Source organism: Syngnathoides biaculeatus, chromosome 15, assembly GCF_019802595.1.
Source record: "Syngnathoides biaculeatus isolate LvHL_M chromosome 15, ASM1980259v1, whole genome shotgun sequence".
Lineage (NCBI taxonomy): Eukaryota > Metazoa > Chordata > Actinopteri > Syngnathiformes > Syngnathidae > Syngnathoides > Syngnathoides biaculeatus.
Window position 1 is genome coordinate 12785929 of NC_084654.1, and position 19944 is coordinate 12805872.

The 19944-nt window shown below is 41.7% G+C and overlaps 2 protein-coding genes across 2 annotated transcripts; one reads left to right on the forward strand and one right to left on the reverse strand.

Moving 5' to 3' along the window:
- Positions 1-288: 288 nt before the first annotated feature.
- Positions 289-14062, reverse strand: hspa4l (heat shock protein 4 like). Its single transcript, XM_061843916.1, has 20 exons — positions 13894-14062; positions 12612-12771; positions 11207-11264; positions 10981-11121; positions 8883-9005; positions 8700-8799; positions 7725-7858; positions 7390-7634; positions 7244-7320; positions 7017-7168; positions 6827-6933; positions 5497-5630; positions 5158-5354; positions 4974-5048; positions 3530-3694; positions 2500-2625; positions 2306-2413; positions 2076-2195; positions 1216-1377; positions 289-1134 (listed from the first exon to the last, which is right to left on the reverse strand). The coding sequence occupies exons 2-20, from the start codon at positions 12716-12718 to the stop codon at positions 943-945; spliced, it is 2523 nt and encodes an 840-aa protein (XP_061699900.1). The 5' UTR covers positions 12719-12771; positions 13894-14062; the 3' UTR covers positions 289-942.
- Positions 13097-18629, forward strand: chmp3 (charged multivesicular body protein 3). Its single transcript, XM_061843917.1, has 6 exons — positions 13097-13788; positions 14639-14699; positions 15557-15736; positions 15821-15942; positions 17365-17479; positions 17857-18629. The coding sequence occupies exons 1-6, from the start codon at positions 13744-13746 to the stop codon at positions 17991-17993; spliced, it is 660 nt and encodes a 219-aa protein (XP_061699901.1). The 5' UTR covers positions 13097-13743; the 3' UTR covers positions 17994-18629.
- Positions 18630-19944: the final 1315 nt, after the last annotated feature.

A 19944-nucleotide genomic window follows, 5' to 3' on the forward strand; every position in this document is an offset into this window, starting at 1 on the left:
GGTCTGCACAAGCCCTGCTGCCCAACACCTTTCTGTTTTTTCACCACCGATTACATCGTAGTTATGGTTGTTTTTCAACCTACACAAAATCGTGTTCGGTTCATATTTTCTACAGTTAATGGATTAAGTGGAAAAACATCTTACAGCTTTTGTTTTATTCAACAGGAGCAGATTGATGATAATCAGTTATCTACAACTTGCTGTATTTTCTTTTCAACATATCAATATTTCACTTGGTAAACGTCACTTATTTCTTTTCAGGCACTCAAAATGATTGCACAATAGATGACTCGTAATTTTACAGCTAGATGAGTTTATTTTTCCAACTTTAAATCCTAAACGGAAACTTGCAAGAGAGTCGACAAGAAAATAGGTAGCCCATCACTTCCTACAGACTATAAATTAGCCCATGCTACAATTGGGAATGTGTTCTTGTGTACCGTAAACATGATGATGGCTTCTTAATTAAATATTAAAATAGAATTTTAATTTTATAGACTTAAACATATAGTCCCAAATTTATTACATACAAATATATACTGAATTAGTACTACAGCATACAACCTAACAGTTTGGTAACAGCTGTTTGCTACTCTGGTTTTCCTGGGGAAAGGAGAGGGAACAGGGGCCTGGGGGTAGTCACACGCTACAATAGAAGACACAGAAAGCCAATTCTTCCTGAAAGGGAAAGGTAAAACATTTCAATCTATTGCATGGCTTCTTTAATAATCAAAAGCTTTTGAAAGGGGAACCACACCATAGTCACACATGAAGATGGGCATAAGAGTGCAAACTGAAATTGCGGAGAGAAACAAAGCCACCAAATCCACCTGTGTGGCCGGTGAGGGTTGAGAAGTGGTCCCAGGTACTGTAACACTATCCCTACAGCCTACATGGTCACTGATGGTCATCACAGAGATGCAGAGATGCCAGACAATCTCCTTAGTCCACTTCCATCTCCTTTGCCGGATGTCTTGTGTGCTGGCTCCCTTTGGCGTCCCCCGTCCCATCTGGGCTTTGGTTGGCGATCGGGCCGTTATTCGGCGCGCCGCTGTTTTGATCAGTCCCCTCGTGTGTCTCCTCCACTGTGGGCTTAGACCTGTTGATCACTGCAGCGCACACATCTTGCACTTCCTGCACAGGGATCATACATTTTGAGCTCATAGCAGATGTACCGTGACTCATATAACTCAGGTAAGAAGCGACATCACAAACCTGTATTTTAGAAATGATGTCTGCTACTTTGACAACTGGATCTTGAGTGATGGCTAGTTTACTCTGCACATTTATCTGGCTGTTCATCCACACCATGCTGTCATTCAAGCACTTCTCCACAGTGCTGACATCTTCTGCAGCCAAATGGAGATAACGCTCATCCTGTGGAGAATTTGGAATCACATTTGAAGAATAGAAATCAAAGTAGATACCGAAATTCCCAGCCTGCAGAGCGCACCTGTTTATAAGCCTCACCCAGTACATTTGGAAAGGAAATACCATTTGGTGCATACATACGCCGCAGCTGTGTAAAAGCCGCAAGTTCCCACATTGAAACCCACATTGAAACATGAGATGATATTTACAAAGAAAGATGGTACACACTACATAGAGATTTGAATGCTAGCGCCGCTGCGCTAATGCTAGCGTCGCGCTAACAGGGCCGGTTAAAAAAAAACATACTGGGAAAAAAAAAAAAAAAAAATCACTGAGACACGGCAGTAACACGCGAGCGCAGCGCTAACAGGGCCATACTGGTAAAAGTCACTTCCTCGGCACATATTTTTCACAGTCTTACCCTTACCTTTTTCGCTTGAGTGCCCCATTGCGGGCATTAGAAAAAATGCACACATTAGCCGCATCACCGCATAAGCCGCAGGGTTGAAAGAGTGGGAAAAAATTCGTGGCTTATAGGGCGGAAATTACGGTATCCAATTTAGCAATGAATGCAACCCCATCTAATAATATTTAATGTCTAATACTAGACCATACACAGGGTCAGTCTTGCGTTGCAATGCAATACTTTCATTTTGCATGCAAGTCCCATGACTCACAAAATACACGTGAAAAATAATGTTCACCTTCTGCTTATAAGATTCCAAAAACTTCATGTAGCATTGTAGCCTCTTGCCAAGCTCCTCAAAAGCCTTCGGCCGGTCCTCATGCTCCCTGTGCCGGTCTTGAATCGGCTGACCCAAACTCTACAGAAGACAAGCATACACCAACTGTAAACAAACACTATCCTCTCAGAATAATACATAACCTGTTAACAAATTCTTCCATGTAAAATACAAAGTGATATAAAACAAACTTTGAGTGCATTCAGCTTTTCCACATAGACGTCTTTGGATTGGTCCTCCCCTTCCTCATACAACCAGTTTTCTGTGTCTTCCAGTAGCAACGTCAACCTGTTGCTATCCTAAGAGTGGCACACACATTTTAAGAATCAACATCCATATGCTGACTCTTCCAAATATATAACAATAAAACAAAAAAAGCACTTACTTCCTGTGTGATATATTTCTCATAGATGCCACACAGTTTGTTTCTGAGATCATAAACATATTCTTCCACAGCATTTTTCGCATCATTCGCCTCTTTCACCTGTTTGTCCTGCACGATCATCTGACGCTGAGAAAGAAATACAACATTAGATTGTTTCGTACAATACAAAACACATTTCTGAAGGGAAAAAAACAACATCCATGATCCAACATACAACAGCAAAAGACACGGGTAACATGACTTACAAGTGACCTAATCTTTTGAATTTTCAAGTTAGAGGTCAATTCCTTGTTTTGCATAACAAGACTAAACTTCAGCTACAAGCGAGCTTCATATACGCCGCCGCTGAAGTTAAATGAATAAAAACAATTGAGCAATTCATGTATTGCAATGCCCTCAAATGTGGGCAAGGAGAGTTGCATTTACAGCCATTCATTGAACAGTATAAGTGTGAAGACTGCATTCTCACACCCAGACGTTCACACTGAACTCTAGCGGCAACTCTGCCTCCTGATGGGACTCACTAGGCCACGCCCCTAAAAGGCAACATACGTTAGGTATGGTAGATAATGTTTTGACAAATCTTTTTCTGACAGAATAAAAAAAAAAATGCTCCACCATGCTTGGGACCATAATGAGAGTAAGCAGTACAGATAATGAATGGATGGATGGAACACATGAGCAATGTTACAGATAAATGGCATTTTAAATAACTTCAATGGGGCAAATTCCTTTGACAACAGGTAAATTGCATACCAAGTTTAGCCAGAAAATAATTAAACTCGTATCACTGTGCATTGAAATGTCCTCAAAGTCTATATTGAATGGCCACTTGTTGCTAGGCAGAAATCATAGGGTTCAATCCTTATTGCCCCATAGGCCAGAAAATTTGGCTGGTCCTATACCCCAACTCCGTTTACAAAGTCACCATTGATTGAAACAGAGAATGCAAATGACTGTGGATGTCAATTTCATATGGTCAGCATGAAGATAATCTAGAAACTTTAAAAAGACCTTTTGAGAAACTCACCTCCAACTGGACAAAGTTGCTAAGCACCTCACTGTCAAGCTGTCTAATATTGGTGGCCACAATGGGCAGGTCAGCACCCTTCACCTTCACTTTGGCCTTGTTCACTCCTGCTGCTGCTGCTGCTGCTGCTGGATCCTGCTTGTCCCCTGCAGCACCAGCACCCTCCTGCACCAGAACACACTTAGCTGCTGTTTTGACATTATTTTTAAGACTAGCTTGGCCATTAAGAAGCATAATTTTTTTGTTATTATACTGTATGTACACAGAGGGAACGTCTCTTGGTCTTCTCTTTACAATTTCTATGTTTTAGTCTCCTGATATTATAGCTATGTTATTTATGATGGACCAGAATAGTAAAATAAGACAATGGTATCATGATGTGTATAACGCTATTTATGAAAAATAATGTAAGCTAATTCTTTGAAGGATGATCACTTTCATCCATCATTCTGCATGTCAATATCCAGGAAAACCTTTGACTACAATTGACCCCTCCGTACAGGGCACTTAACCAGGCTTCCTGAAGTGACTTCACGCCACGTGCGCTGACGTAAGACAAACAGTAAAAATGGCAAATACAATACAATACATTCTTAACTGAGACAGACTCCATGCTTCTGATTTCATTCAAATCAACAATATATTATAGATTCTAAATACAATACATTCTTAACTGAGAGAGACGCCATGCTTCTGATTTCATTCAATCATTCACACGTAGCAATGTTATGCTAGCGGAGAACGTCTCATTCATTTATACGAGACGTGTATTAAAAATCAAATTTAGGGCATATCTTCGTGCAAACACAGTCTGGTTAAGCTTCGGCCGCGAGCCAGCAAGAAAGCGACACGTTTGTGCAGTCCGATCATCACTAAATATCGCTCAACAAAGAATAAGTGTGTCAATCGTTCACACGCAGCAGTGTTATGCTTGCGAAGAACTTCTAATTCATTTATACGAGACATCTATTGAAAATCAAATATAGGGCATACCTTCGTGCAAACATATGTGTTCAGGTTGATATTAGATGGATTTAGTTGATGATGCGGTCTCCCACAAAGTTTGATCCATCGAAGGCATTTTTTGTACTGGGTCTTCGGTTTTGGAAAGGGTACGAATCGAACTCCACCAACTAGCCTTTCAGGATACCTGTCGTCACTATTACAAAGTCCGTGACTACACCTCTTAACCATATTTTTTGTTAAATAACCCAAATACGCGCTAAAACGCTAACTAAACCTATAATGGACCATTCAATGTTGTCAGAGAAAATGGCGGGAGCAAAAACGGGCTTTGGTCTATGCAGATCTCTGGCCTCTGATTGGTCAGTGACGCAGATTGCGCAATATCCACAGAGGGGTCAATTGAAGGACATTATAAACGTGCGCATTTATAATGACTCTGGATAAGAAAACACCAAAGATTGTGATTTGTTCCACTCACCTTATTGATGCAAGTATTGTCTTCATTTGGTTGGTCCCCCTGGCTTTGGAATTCATGGTCTACCTGCATTTTGGTCTGAAAAAAAAATAAAAATCTGTGACATTTAAATGACGAATACGACATTCATTGTACTCTATTTGGTAAAAGTGTTAAAATGTGAAATATGAACTTCAGATCAGTCTACCTGTTCCTCTACTCTGACTTCATTCTGCACAAGTGGTTCTGTGTCGATCTGCATGTCTTCCCTCTCTCCATTCTGCTTCTCAATCAAAGAGGCACTGGACACACTGAAGATGCCGTGAACATTGAAGCGAACCTTGACCTTCACTTTGGAGCTGTCTCCATCCGGCTGGGCCACCACATTCTGTACTGAAAAGCATCCTGGCAACAGAGGGGGGTGGGAATAGAGTGTCTGAACTTAAAATAGATCACTTAAAACTCAAGGCTCCAGTGCTGGTTGGTTCATTATCCTTCAGTATGTTAATCGCTGAGAGAGATTTTGCACAGAAAAGTCAGACATTACCTATCCTACAATCTGGATATGGAAGCTCTTGAGGGCAGCTGTAAAAGGCTTCTAGGTCAAAAGACTCCTTCTTATGGAAGGTGATCACTTTGGAAAAAGGGGCAGCATGATTCTTACTGAACACCTCACATTCTCTGAAGCAAAAAGAAAACAAGGAAATGAAAGTTAAATCATGGACACTTGAGGCAAGATCAATAATGACAAATACGAAAGGTGTGAGGATAGCAGTGGGAACACAAAAGGCCTGTACCGCGACATAGGAAGGGTCTGGCTACTCTGTACAATATGAACAACATAATCAAATATCACCTACGCACCGGTTCTCAACCACAATCCGTTCCAGAAAATGGTTCGAGAATTGATTTGTTAAAAAACCGAATCGATGTTTCCCATTACAATGAATGGAAAAGGAAATAATGCGTTCCAAGCCTAAAAGATCTGACTTTTTAAAGCATTTTTTTAGCTTTTCCTGATAAAAAACTGCTTAGTAGGAATACATGTATAGTTTAAATAATTGATGTAATAAAATAATTTCTGAAATATATTTATTTTTTGCTTAAAATGTATGCATTAGTGGTAGAGTACGCTAGGCTGGGAGTGGATTGCCGTTATCTGTCCGACTCGGCCCCCAGCCTTGTAAACTTTTTTTTATGAACAAAAGGGCAGAATAACTTTAAACAAACAATAATGAGGGTGAAACAAGCATTTATTTGGAGCCATGACTGGGGGATAATACGAGATGATGAGAATGAGATGAGAAGAAAAACAACAGTCACTACCGGGACATGTCTGTGTACAGCGGCTGCGTTATAGAGAATAACAAAAGTGCGCTGATTGCGCCGCACGTGTTATGTCATTTCCGTTTTTGTTTTTTTTTCGGGGGGTGTTCAATAGACAATAACAAAACGCGTCGTGGGTGGGTCAAATGCTTGAGCCACGCGCAACATTATTTCTGGGTTTTTTCGAGGGGTGTTCGAATAGACAATAACAAAGCCTGTCGTGGGTGGGTTAGCTGCTTGCGCCGCGCACATTATGTTATTTCTGGGGGTTTTCGGCGGCGTGGGAATTCACAACAAAGCGTGTCGTGGGTCAGCTGGTTTGGCCGCGCACAATGTTATTTCCGGGTTTTGTCAGAGGCGTTCGAGTACCAATTTTCGGTCGAAAACAGAAGCAAAAAATCTCGAAATTTTCGTTCGAAAACGGGGATGTTCAAAAACCGAGGCTTTACTGTACTTCTTATGTGTGTGTGTGCTTAGTTTGAATGGTTCGTTAGGCCGTATTTGCGAAATGAGTTGGAGAACCGTGAGCTGTAGAGGCGATGTGTCCTCACCCGAGGCCATCCTTTGTTGGTGATTTCCAGCGCAGAGTAATGGAGAAGGGAACCGCATCGGTGATGGAGAACTCGCGCACTTTAAAGGCTGGAGACAAGATTGCACACTACGACAAAATGACACAATAATCAAAACATAACACGCAATTCAAAGTCATGCGGAGAGAAAGAAAAGAAGGAAAATTGGCACCTGAAGGGCGGAGCCTCTGGCGACAGCTTCGTCTGCATTGAGCGTTGTGCTGACATCTTTGCCAAAGAACTTGGCAATCCGGTCTTTGATGGCCGGCATTCTCGTGGCGCCTCCGACTATTTCTACGGAGCAGATGTCCTCTCGGCTCAGCTCTGCCACAAAACATGCTGACTTAACATTAGGTGACATACACGAGTGGATTAAATCACAGGGACGGACGAACGTACTTGAATGTTCGAGGGCGGCCTTCAGCGGCATCTCTACGCGATTTAAATACTGGGCACATATCTCTTCAAAATGGCCCCTGTGGGTTGATAACATGGTCAAACTCATTTCAAACGCTGTCAAGCAATATGAAAACTAGCGTTTGGACCTGTTCATCCTGCTGGAAACATCAATGTCATTCATGAAGCATTCGATATTAAGAGGCAGGTCGGAGGAGTTGGCACTCATGAGCTTCTTGAGCTTCTCACACTCCTGATGCAGTCGCAGCACAGCCCTCGGGTTCTCTCGTACGTGCAGCTTGTACTTGACTTTGAACTCCTCGCAGAAGTAATTCACCAGGGCCTCGTCAAAATTACGCCCGCCTAGATAGGGGTCGAACGCCGTGGCGAGGACCTGCACGGTGACCAAGCAACAAGCCAGCAAAGCTCAGTGAGGATAAGGTTCGGGGTGAGATTGAGAGGAAATAAATGGATGCCGACAGACCTTGAGTTTGCCTTTGTTGAAGGACGTGATGGCGACCTGGTAAGAACAATGGCCCATGTCCACAAATACAACATTGCGAGGTTTCTCCTCTGGAGTGGGAAGGTCTTGTTTGTAGATGCCATAAGCTAACGCCACTGTTAAATAAATACAATTATTATCGTTACCTGCTATAATTTTTTAAAGAATTATGGTTGCTTTATTTGTCCACCAAAAGATACGATTGCATTACACACCTAGTTGCATTCCAAGTCATATTGAATATTTAATGCATAATTTTACCCTACTGGTTGCATTCCCACATATACCTACACACATATTGTATGGATCATGGCATTAAATCTATAATGTATGCCAATCCCCTCCTAATCATGCGCTTAGTTTATATTCAGTTCTCATTGTTATCACTGCCCTGCAACTGACTGGTGACCAGTCCAGGGTGTACGCCGTCTCCTGCCCAAAGTCAGCTGGGGTAGGTTGCAACACCCCCACAACGCTAATGAAGGCCAGCGGTATAGCAGTGGAAAGTGATCACGCCAACAGGACATTCTCTGTTGGCCTAAACCCGAACAGAACCACTGAGCTACATTTACAACTGTAATTCTCATATTTGATCCATGAAATTGCATTAATTTATTCACATTCTACTCTTGGTGGCACGGTGGAGCAACTGATTATTCATCATTGGCCTCACAGTTCTGAGGACTGGGGTTCAAATCCCGGCCTCGCATGTGTGGCGTTTGCGTGTTCTCCCCGCAACTGCGTTGGTTTTCTCCAGGCACTACATTTTCTCCCGCATCCCCTAAACATCCATCCAGTGGAGACTCTAAATTTACCTCAGATGTGACTGTCCTGTGCTGTCACTTGCACTGCCGACACGCATGCACATTAAAATAAGAGCTCAAACTTTACTTTTTTTGCCTCAATTTCAGAGACTGTGGACAAGCAAGATTTGGCTCAAGTGTGACGTTCACTGACCTGCAGTGGTGTCATTGATTAGCCTTAAACAGTTGAGACCTGCTATTTGTGTTGCATCCAACACAGAGCGCCGTTCGGCATCTGTAAAGAAGCAGGGGACCTGCGGAACACAGAGCACAAACACGTGCTTCAATCTCTGAAGCTTGTGCGTCACAAATCCACAGCTGTGTTTGCTTGACTGACAGACACCACGCAGTCCACCACGGGCTTCTTCAGGGCGCCCTCTGACGTCTCCTTCAGCTTGCTGAGCAGCATTCCTGTGATTTGCTGCACTGTGAACACCTTGTCCTCGTCCAAATAACGTACCTGGGAAATACACTTTTCCATTAATCCCATAGGTTATGTGATGCTCTCTAAATCAAGAATTTCTTCAGAAACTAGGTGCAATATTCAATATTCTGACCTTAGGTTTTTTTTAACATTTTATATCAGACTTAGGGACCAGGAGGGCAAAAAAAAAAAAAAATCACACTATATGTTCAAATTATTTCCATTTCATTACATTTAATTTTTACAATTTCATTCATTAAACACTTAAATCTTGTGAATTATCTTATTATATTAAATGCCCAACACAGCACCACACAATTCAATACAAGCATCTCAGATGGACTCTTGGGCAATAGTAGTACCAAGCAAATACTGGGGCTCCAAAATAGGGTTTCAAGGCTAGTGCATTTTAAAGAAAGGTTTACAAAACAGTAGACAAAAAAAAGCGTTGGGGTTTCAAAGTCAGGTTTGAGGTCAGGATTATGGCTTCTAAGTAGGGTTTCAAAACTGGGATCAAGCTCGTGGTAAGGTTTCTAGCTAGAGTTCTAGTTTCGTTCCTTTTTTCCATTTCCTGTTTGGCTACCTCGAGGATCTGAACATCTTTTTATTCTCGAACATTTTTTTTTCTGTTAAACAAGCTATCCCTTTATACTTATCCATCCATCCATTTTCATTGCCGCTTATCCTCATGAGGGTCACGGGGAGTGCTGGAGCCTTGACCAGCTGTCAACGGGCAGGAGGCAGGGTACACCCTGAACTGGTTCCCAGTCAATCACAGGGCACATAGAGACAAACACTCGCACTCACTATCACACCTAGGGGAAATTTAGAGTGTCCAATTAATGTTGCATGTTTTTGGGATGTGGGAAGAATCCGGAGTGCCCGCAAAAAACCCACGCAGACACAGGGAGAACATGGAATCTCCACAGAGGCGGGGCCGGGATCAAACCGAGGTCCTCAGAACTGTGAGGCCAACGCTTTACTAGTTGATCCACCATGCCGCCCCCTTTGAAGTTATATATATTGGAATATCCTGTCAGACAGAACAAGATTTAAGAAGTCCAAACAAAGAAATAGAGAAGAAAAGAAAACATGGCAGGGAGGTGGGCCGGGTATCACAATAGCAGTGTACGATGGTATATAACCAATAATGTTACATCCAGTAGTAGGAGTCTGGTTCTATCAATTGTATATTATGTGAACTGGTGAACTGTGATGGTGACGCCATTATACACCTTGTGAGGTAGGAATGCTCTTCCAAGACAGGGTTAGTGAGCCAGGCACGGCTACCGTGTGTGCTGTCCCAACGCCAAGCAACTCAATCCCATGGGTGTGTTTCTATGGAGACACGCTAGTGAATCAGCGCTAAAAGTGTCCCAGAGTTGCTGGGCAGGCACAGTAATGACAGGCAGACGCTGCCTCATCTACCCAAGAGGAAGCATGGGTCAGGGTAGGCCCCCCACCCCCAGGTGGGCCCGGTCAACAGGGCACCACGCACAGGGACGCAGGGCGGTCACCACAAGGAGCCCCTTTCTTCCTTCATACCTAAATCCTTGCCCCCATCGTTCATTCACACGATCCGTGTCTTTCATACTTTCTTCCTACCTTCCATCTTCCATTTATCCATCGATTCTTTCTCACCATCCCCTTTCATGCCTTTTTTAAATGTTAAATTAAAGTGCCAACTAACTTTTGGGACACCTCATATGAATTTATTTATTGTTCTTTAAACCTTGGGAAACCAGCAAAGGAAACATTTAAATGCTCAGTGTAACTCCAGAGTTGATACGTTGCATATGTCGATGATCTGAATAAATCATGAATTCTGTATCTTTTTATATTACTTTGTCGGTGGCTAAATCTAAAAGAATCATCTTTGGAGGAATGATTGCATACTTCTATGAAAAGATATTAACACAAATGTTTCATATCCAGGTTAACATACAGTACGTGAACAAAATGATGGAGGAAAATGTGAAAACATATCAATCCAATTTTATAAACACTTTACCTTAAGCCCAGTGCTTCCATCGGGCAGTTTATGCAAACTGTAAGGCAGTTTGTTTTTTTCTGCTTGCACAAAGGGGTCGTCAAATGCTCTGCCGTGGAACCTTTTGAAGCCGTGGACTGTGTTTTTGAAGTTTGTTATCACCTGGGGGAGAAGCATCACATGCACATTAAAGTCAATTCACATGACAGTCACTTTGACAAAGGGGACGATATCCGATTGTCCTTACTTGACTCTTGGCGGCGTTTCCAATGATGCGATTTTTGGCGGCAAAAGAGACACAAGCCCTTGATGAGGATGAGGAGAGACAAGTGCATCAGCAAATGAAGTAGACTATGGAGAAATAATCCAGCTAAAATGCGTGGCCAACGGAGAACAAATGCATTAACTGTCAGCGTGAGAGCAGAAAGCCAGTTTTTCGATGACAAACATTTCACAAGGGAAGTCTGATGACACGCATCCAGACGCAGGATTGTTCACGTTCAAAAACTTTCATTTTAGGCCATTTGTCATCATTATCCTTCACGGGAGGAATGATGGATCTATCCATCCACAGATGGAGACGGTGAGCTGGGGCCTGTCCCATCTGACTTTGGGCTCGCGGTGGGGTACACCCATGACTGGTCACCAGCCAATCAGACAAAAAACTTTTCATATTCAAATTCACACAGATGGACTGGAATCTTCAATGAACCCTAAAGTGCATGTTTTGGGAGGAATCTGGGAGGAAGGAAAGCCGAGATTCGAACCCAGACCTCACAACTGTGACACCACAAAACTACCGCACTGGTTTTTTTAACCCCTAAAAAAGGTTTAACTACATTTCAGACAAAAAGAGAAAAGCTTGTGTAATTGTGACAAAATTATCTGTACAGTAAAAACAAGAAGCGCTTGTTATTTTAATATCAGTCAAAGGGAAATTCCACTAACACTTTTTATTATAGAACCACATCACACACATGTGAGACTATGAAGGTAAGAGTGAAAAGGGCACACAAATCGTGCTGCACATCTTCAAATGGGGGGGTGGCTCAATGGCACCTTGACTCGCACTTCTACTGGAACCAAAACAGTTCCAAAGTCCAAGTCTTTACAGAGGAGATACTGCTGCGTATGCTTTTGGAAAGTTGGAAGCAAGAGTATCTTCATTCAGCACCAAAATGTTGACAGAGGACTGTGGAACCGTCTTCCATCTGTTTGGATGGTTTTGCCTGTGAGGGAAAGATAATGCATGGACCTAGTAGGCATAGACAGGTTCCTCACTATTGTTACAGCATTAGAAATTAAATAACACGCCACATGAACGGCAAGTTGCCTCGATAGCCGATCCGGACAAGTTTGAGCAGAACTGGACAATAGAAGACAGTTGTGTAAATTATCAGATCACTTCCACTGTCAAGTCTGTTCAATACCTTATGAGGACATTTTGACCTCTGTTAACCTGCTTAGGCTGAATGTAAAAGGCCTTCTCATCCCATCCGAAGCCAGCAGCATCCCCGGTTGCAGCTTGCGCCAGCATCGCTCGTCAGAGCGTCACACAAGACGCACACATTGCGTAACAAACTCCAATGGCTCTGCTTTTTCACCCTGATGACGCCAGGCTTTTACATTGATTTCATTATTTTTATACTCACGGCGTGCATCTGTCACTGTATTCGTTGGCGATGGTCTCGATGCCACCGCTCCTGGCCACGGCAATGTAGCAGTTTAGGAAACCCACATCAATGCCGACCACTGACATGATGGAAGCGCTTATTTACCCTCCTGAGAAACTTATCCTGACGCACTTGTCGCCTTTGTGGGGAAAAAAACGGAAAATATTACTCGATTCTATTCAAATAAAAAGAAATGCAAGTCTCCTCTGAAAAGCAACACGCCAGCCAACTAAAAGGGCGCGGAGTAAATTACTCGCTCTTATGTAATTCGTGCTGTTTATAGCCAACTCATCCGGCGTAATCCTGAGGGCGACGATGAACACACCGGAATCTCCCACTCTGAGAAGAACCCTAAACATCGCCAAAGGTTTAAGACCCGCCTTCTCACGTCACTGATTGGTGTGTCGCCCTCACTGCCACTACGCGATTGGTGCGTGCGGCGATCGATAACAGAACAATCTAGAACTCGCTGGAAATGGGACTCTTTGAAAACGTCACAACAGTGCAACGATGACGGAGACAATTAGTGATGTTTTTTTTTTCAATTTTATTCTTTTCTTTTCCCCCACTCGGAGTCGTGTTGCTTTCTTGCGCTATTATTCATTATAAATTGATATAAAGCGCTATGACGTGTAAATTTATGGAGGAGGCAATGAATGCTGCTGTTGCTCGTATCACAAGTGTGGTCTCTTATAAAAAGTTAATTTAAATAAACGTAAAGGTATTTACGAATTCATACGAACAACTTTACTTAGATTTAACGTAGATATAAAACATGCAACGGATAAATTCAGATTTGACAAAGGAAATCCATTTTGCACGTGCAAATTCATTTTCCCTCAATTATGTCTTGAAAGCCGTGTTAATTAGCTGCGCTGTATCCAGGCGGATAAGCGATGATATATATTTTTTTACTTGCATGTTTTTTATTTATTTTTTTTAATCTGAATGTTGCCTTCGGCTTATTGTTCAATTAAAAACGGTATTTTCGTTGTATCCCCACTGAGCCGATTGAAGGAGAACAGGAAGTGCTACTCTGATAACACTTCCAGGTAGCCGTCGACTCCCAGTAACTAGGCTAACAAACTGCTATATAAGGCATTTTGGCACAATGGGACTGTTCGGTAGAACACCGGAGAAGCCACCGAAAGAGATGGTAAGCAGCGAGTCCTAAACAACCGAGTGGTAGTTTTCAAAAACCCGTATTAAAGTCAAACACGTTAGCGTTAGCTTCGCTAAATAGAATAATGTCAGCGCTCACTAAATCGCCGTACAGTCCTCGAGCGCATTGCTTAGCCAAATGGCGAAAAGCGAATGCACATTTGCTTGAATTTGTGTATAACTTGCGTGTGGGTCGCAAGTCATTAATACGTGTAGCGCTAGACTAAGCCACGTTAGCTGCTGTCATAGCCTGCCATCCACCTCGATGTAAACAAAGCTGATTTCGAGCCCGAACGCCGAGATGATCGCTCTCACATTTGTAGTCGCAAAGAACCAGGGCAATTACATCAGGTTTGGGTCAGTTGTTGTTTTGACACTTGTTGTGCATGCGGGAAAAGTAGGATACAATTAATGGATTAATTTATAAGGAGGAAGTATGGGGGATAGGGACATGTCGGGTGTTTTCCGTGTAAACAAATCCACAAACACAAATTGGCCCAGCTAGAAACCGTGATTAAGAAATTTAACCCCAAACCTAGATGTAAACCCTACTTTGAAACCCCAAGACTTTCCTTGAAACTGTATTTTTGAAGTCTTAACCCTTGTTTGATACGACTAGAAGAGTTGATCTCGATAGCTTTTATATAAATTGATGCTAATGAGGGATTTGAGTACTTCTGTCCACAAGTTTCAGCAAAGGTTTGAGGAATGTCACAGTGTTGGAGGACATTTCGAGCATTTCATAAGACTTGACTCACATTGTAATAAATGCAATTGAACATTTTTTTTCCAAACAATTTTAAGTTTGGACCTATTTTTTACCCCACCTTGTTTTATCGTTCTAGATAAAAGAGTGGTCCCAGAAAATAAGGAAGGAATCAAGAACAATAGATAGACAAATTCACGGTAAGGAAATGTCATTATTTCCACAATGTTCCACTCACTATTAATCCTGCAATAATGTTTTAAATATTTACTAATCCAAATCCACTTGTATAATCACCTGAATTAGTTATGAGTTTTTTGGGTTCTTTTTTCCCCTCTCCTGACCTAATAATGAATTATGACACCTTGCTGAGTGACACAAATGAACAATAATCTCGTTTAACCCCTTAAAATACATCAAAACATCCCTGGAACAAATCAGAAGGAACACTTTATTCATCATTCTTTTCCTCACATTCCATGCACACATGAACCAACCAGCATGTGCAGATCTACAATTGCATGGACAAAAAAACACAAGTATCCACTGATGTAAACAATGGTAAATTATCAATACAAACATGAACATTACATTCCATTTAGTTGATGTGGATGGACTGACTCCCCTTTGATTTAACACAGTGGTACAGATCACTTCGTCCTGTGATTATTTTGCTTATTTAACAATGGTCAGACCACTACTGTAGCATATTTATATCACATTAAATAGTTTATCTATGCTTTCCCTGTCGTTTGTAACAGATGTTTGTGTTGTTTGGACAGACAGATGTGTGTAAATCTGTGTTTAGATGACATCACGAGATAGAACCGTTCTGTTTAAACTGCTTTCGCATTGGCAGATTTTTATCCATATTTTGAAGAGTTGCGATTTTATGAAAATATCTGATTCCATGTTGTGTTTTTTTTTTTTTTTTTTTTTTCCCCCCCACTGTTGTGGTGTAGATTCCAATTTCATCTAAGATTCCGGGCTTAGAGTTTGGACCACACAGCATAGATCCAGCCTTAATCGAACAATAAATGTGCATCTTTTGTGACAGATATTCAAAGGGAACAGGAAAAAGTGAAGCGATCCATTAAAAGTGCTGCCAAAAAGGGTGAGAGGGACGTCTGTGTGATTCTCGCGAAGGAGATGGTTCAGTCCAAACGAGCCGTCACAAAGCTCTACTCTTCTAAAGCCCACCTCAACTCAGTGACACTCAGCATGAAGAATCAGCTTTGTGAGTTTAACATTACAATTCAACTATTTATTTATGTGACTGCAGACAGGATGTATTTTATTGTTTTTTTGTTTTGTTTTTTAGCTTTATTGCATGTAGCTGGGTCCCTGCAGAAAAGCACCGAGGTGATGAAAGCCATGCAGAGTCTCGTCAAAATCCCAGAGATACAAGCCACCATGCGAGATCTATCGAAGGAGATGATGAAGGTTTGCGGCCATATTTACCAAGACCCACAAATCCTGTCTTCTGCTCTAAAAGACCCGTTTTTGTCGAATTAATTGTCCACTGAAACATTAAAAAATGAGACGATCCATCTCAAGCACCTACCCTTAAAATAAGTATAGAAATAAAAGAATTCCTCCCAAAATCATAGCTCCACCCTTACGCAGACATTTTTACATCACAAATAAGTACTCGGTACACTCTTGCACAGTTAGCTTTTCCAAAATTGTTCACCCTTGCATAATGTCAAACGGTGGTCCCCATGATGATGAGGAGTTTTTAAATACTAACACCATTCATAAATCACTAATGCAGTAGGAAAATCATAATTCTAGTAAAATATATGTGGAAAAACTATTCCATGTCATAAATATGCAAACGAAAATGGAAACAATACTACCGGTAAATATGAGACGAACTGAGTTTTCTTTTATCACTGTATGAAATTACAGTAAACCCTTGGTTCTCGAGCGAAAATTTCGAGATTTTTTTGCTTCTGATTTCGAACAAAAATTGGTACACAAACGCCCCCTACAAATTCCCGAAATAAGATATTGCCCGTGACCAGAGCAGTTGACCCACGACGCGGTTTGTTGTGAATTCCCACAGCGCCGAAAGATCCTGGAAATAACAATGCGCGCGCTGCAAGCAGATGACCCACCCACGACGTGCTTTGTTATTGTCAATTTGAACACCCCCCGGATAAAAACCCGGAAATGACATAACGCGCACGGCACAACCAGCGCACTTTTGCTGTTCTGTATTACGCAGCCTCTGTACACAGATGTGTCCTGGTAGTGACTGTTGTTTTTTTTCTTATCGAGGACTACCGTATTAACCCCCAATCATAGTTCCAAATAAGGCAAGTTGCTTGTTTAAAGTTATTTTGCACTTTTGTTAATAAAAGTTTACAAGGCTGGGGGCTGAGACGCTACAGATACAGCAATGCACTCCCAGGCTAGCGTACTCTACTACTAATTTCATATACATACATATCTATATATAACATATATTTTAAGCAAAAAATAAATATATTTCTTCAATTATTTTATTATATAAAGTATTTAAACTGTACATGAGTTTCTAATATGCAATTTATTATCAGGAAAAGGAAAAAAATGCTTTAAAAAGCTGAAATTTCTAGGCTTGGAACGCATTATTTCTTTTTCCATTCATTGTAATGGGAAACATCGATTTGATTTTCGAACAAATCACTTCTCGAACCGTTTTCTGGAACGGATTGTGGTCGAGAACTGAGGCATCAGTGTGGCACCTTTCCTACCCTCGAACTACTTACACTGGAATCATTATAAACTGAGGAGGCCCTTATTTTTGAACATAAGGCTTTATTTAATGAGCGATGTTTGACGACTCGAACTATAGGCTTATTTGTGTTGTGTACCCAGGCTGGAATCATTGAGGAAATGCTGGAGGACACGTTTGAGAGCATGGAAGATGGAGAGGACATGGAAGAGGCGGTGGAGGAAGAAGTTGACAGGATCCTCTTTGAGATCACAGCAGGTGATGTGTCTGAGAGCTTCACATGTCCCGGAGTTGACTCATGAAGTGCATGTGACGAAGGCCGGAGTTACACTATGTGACACAATTACGAGGTTTCAGGGAGATATTTAACATGGCAATGTAGAGGAACAAATGGAATTGGATATCTTCCTATCCCAATCAGGCCTATTACCCGAGCAATACACAAAAAAATGAACTGTACCAGCTGTAAATGTAATCTACAGTGGGATTAAACGCACATCCATCTTTAATTATGCAAAAGAAAATTGATGACAGCGGCCAGTGCAATGAGTAGCAAATGTTTTATTTATTTGTTTTTACTATATTTCAGTGTAAATCCAGGCTAATTTCTGTTTGGTTGCTCTGCTTTGTCTTAGGAGCCCTCGGCAAAGCCCCCAGCAAAGTCACAGACGCCCTGCCCGAGATGCCGTCCGGGGCCACCGCAGCCTCGGAGGACGAGTCCGAGGAGGACATTGAAGAAATGCAGTCCAGACTGGCAGCGCTTAGGAGCTAAGGGGCTTTTTCTGTGAGACCATATCTGTTGAACTTTTGCAGTACTGAGCATCTTTTCTGCAGCTTGCTCTTCTTCGGTTCCGCATAATCATTTGGGGTTATCTTTGTGCTTGGATCAATAATGTGTGTTTTGATTTTGTCAGAGGATTTTTGCTTTTATATTACCATTGGTAACCCGGAGTAAGATTACTATCCAAAGTCGATTAGAAAGTTTGAGAGAGTGTAAATAATGCAAGTATGAAAAGCCTACTGTGCCTATGTTATGGAAACCATGGTATTGTTGAGTATTTGTTTTGGACTCACCAATGACAATATGGTCATTGAAAAGTTGACATCACTAACTACACCTTGTAAACTATTAACACTAGAGTTGAAGGGTACATTTTTTTAATAGACATGTACAGTTAGTCTTTACCATATAAAATACACTTCATAAAATGCATGCATACGCCCCCAAATATTTTGTACGTTAACGTTCAACACATCCAAAGTTTCTTTGGTGAATGAGGAAATTAGTGCAAAATCACTGAAATAGCTGGTTATTACAGGGAAAATGTATTGTGAAAGTGCAATGTTTTATTTTTTTTTCTATGTACATGGTGTAAAAGAACAAGGAAATAAACTTTTAAGAACTACGGGACTGTTTCTGGAAGAAAAAAAATCTATCTTTGCCCTATGGTTTCCAAAGGAATGTCAACATGCATTGCAGCATTTTACAGCTCGGATTCACGTTTGATTTGGATTATATTCTGCTTTGTGTTTTGGGTGCGCCTGTTCTTGAAACAATTCTCTCAACTCTTAAAATGGCGAGGCTACTGTTTCCAGGAGGTATGGCACTCTCGCGGCTGCTTTTGTTTGACTGTAACAGAACCTTGCTTGTTTTGTTGCTCCTGAATGTCAGCTGGGGGCCCAGCAGAGCAGCCGTCGCAACTCTCAAAGTAGACTGGAGGTCGCCACTATGGATTTTAAACTTTACTCAGAAGCGTTAGTCGTTCAAATCGCTACAGTAAAGTGCCTCATACAACGAATGATATTTTATTGGCCGCACCACCACACTTATATGGATACTAGAATGACATTTCAATGAGAATATTTGGGAGCACCATAATCAGCTGTTTCTATGTTATGTTTTGTACTCTTATGGTTTTTACACCACATCAAAGTTATCTTTCATAATGTATTGAGTTACATGACAGGCTGATTTGATACAGTGAAAATGTCACTTTCCTTGTGGATTAAAATTTGTTTATAGGAAAGGGGACCTAAAATGAGGCAGTGGGTTAATTGTTGCTAAGCAACAAGAACAGTATGTGACTGAATGTTGCGGGAGAGGAATCTGTTTCATGGCATCTTTGAATGGTAAAAGTTGATCGACGCTTACTGTTTTTCACTCAAATTTCATCTTGTAAAGGGGGGAACAGTGGTGCAACTGCTTAGAACGTTGGCCTCACAGTCCTGAGGACCGGGGTTCAAATCCCGGCACCGCTTGTGTGGGCTTTGTATGTTCTCCCCGTGCCTGCGTGGGTTTTCTGCAGGCACTTCGGTTTCCTCCCACATCCTATAAACTTCTTTTCCTTTCTGCTTGTCCCATTAGGGGTCGCCACAGTGTCATCTTTTTCCATCGTAGCCTATCTCCTGCATCTTCCTCTCTAACCCCAACTGCCCTCATGTCTTCCCTCACCACATCCATAAACCTTCTCTTTGGTCTTCCTCTCGCTCTTTTGCCTGGGAGCTCCATCCTCAGCATCCTTCTACCAATATACTCACTCTCTCGCCTCTGAACATGTCCAAACCATCGAAGTCTGCTTTCTCAAATATTGTCTCCAAAACATCTAACTTTGGCTGTCCCTCTAATGAGCTCATTCCTAATCCTATCCAACCTGCCACACTCACCATTGCTCGATTGTTGACCCTAAATATTTGAAGTCGTCCACCCTCGCTATCTCTTCTCC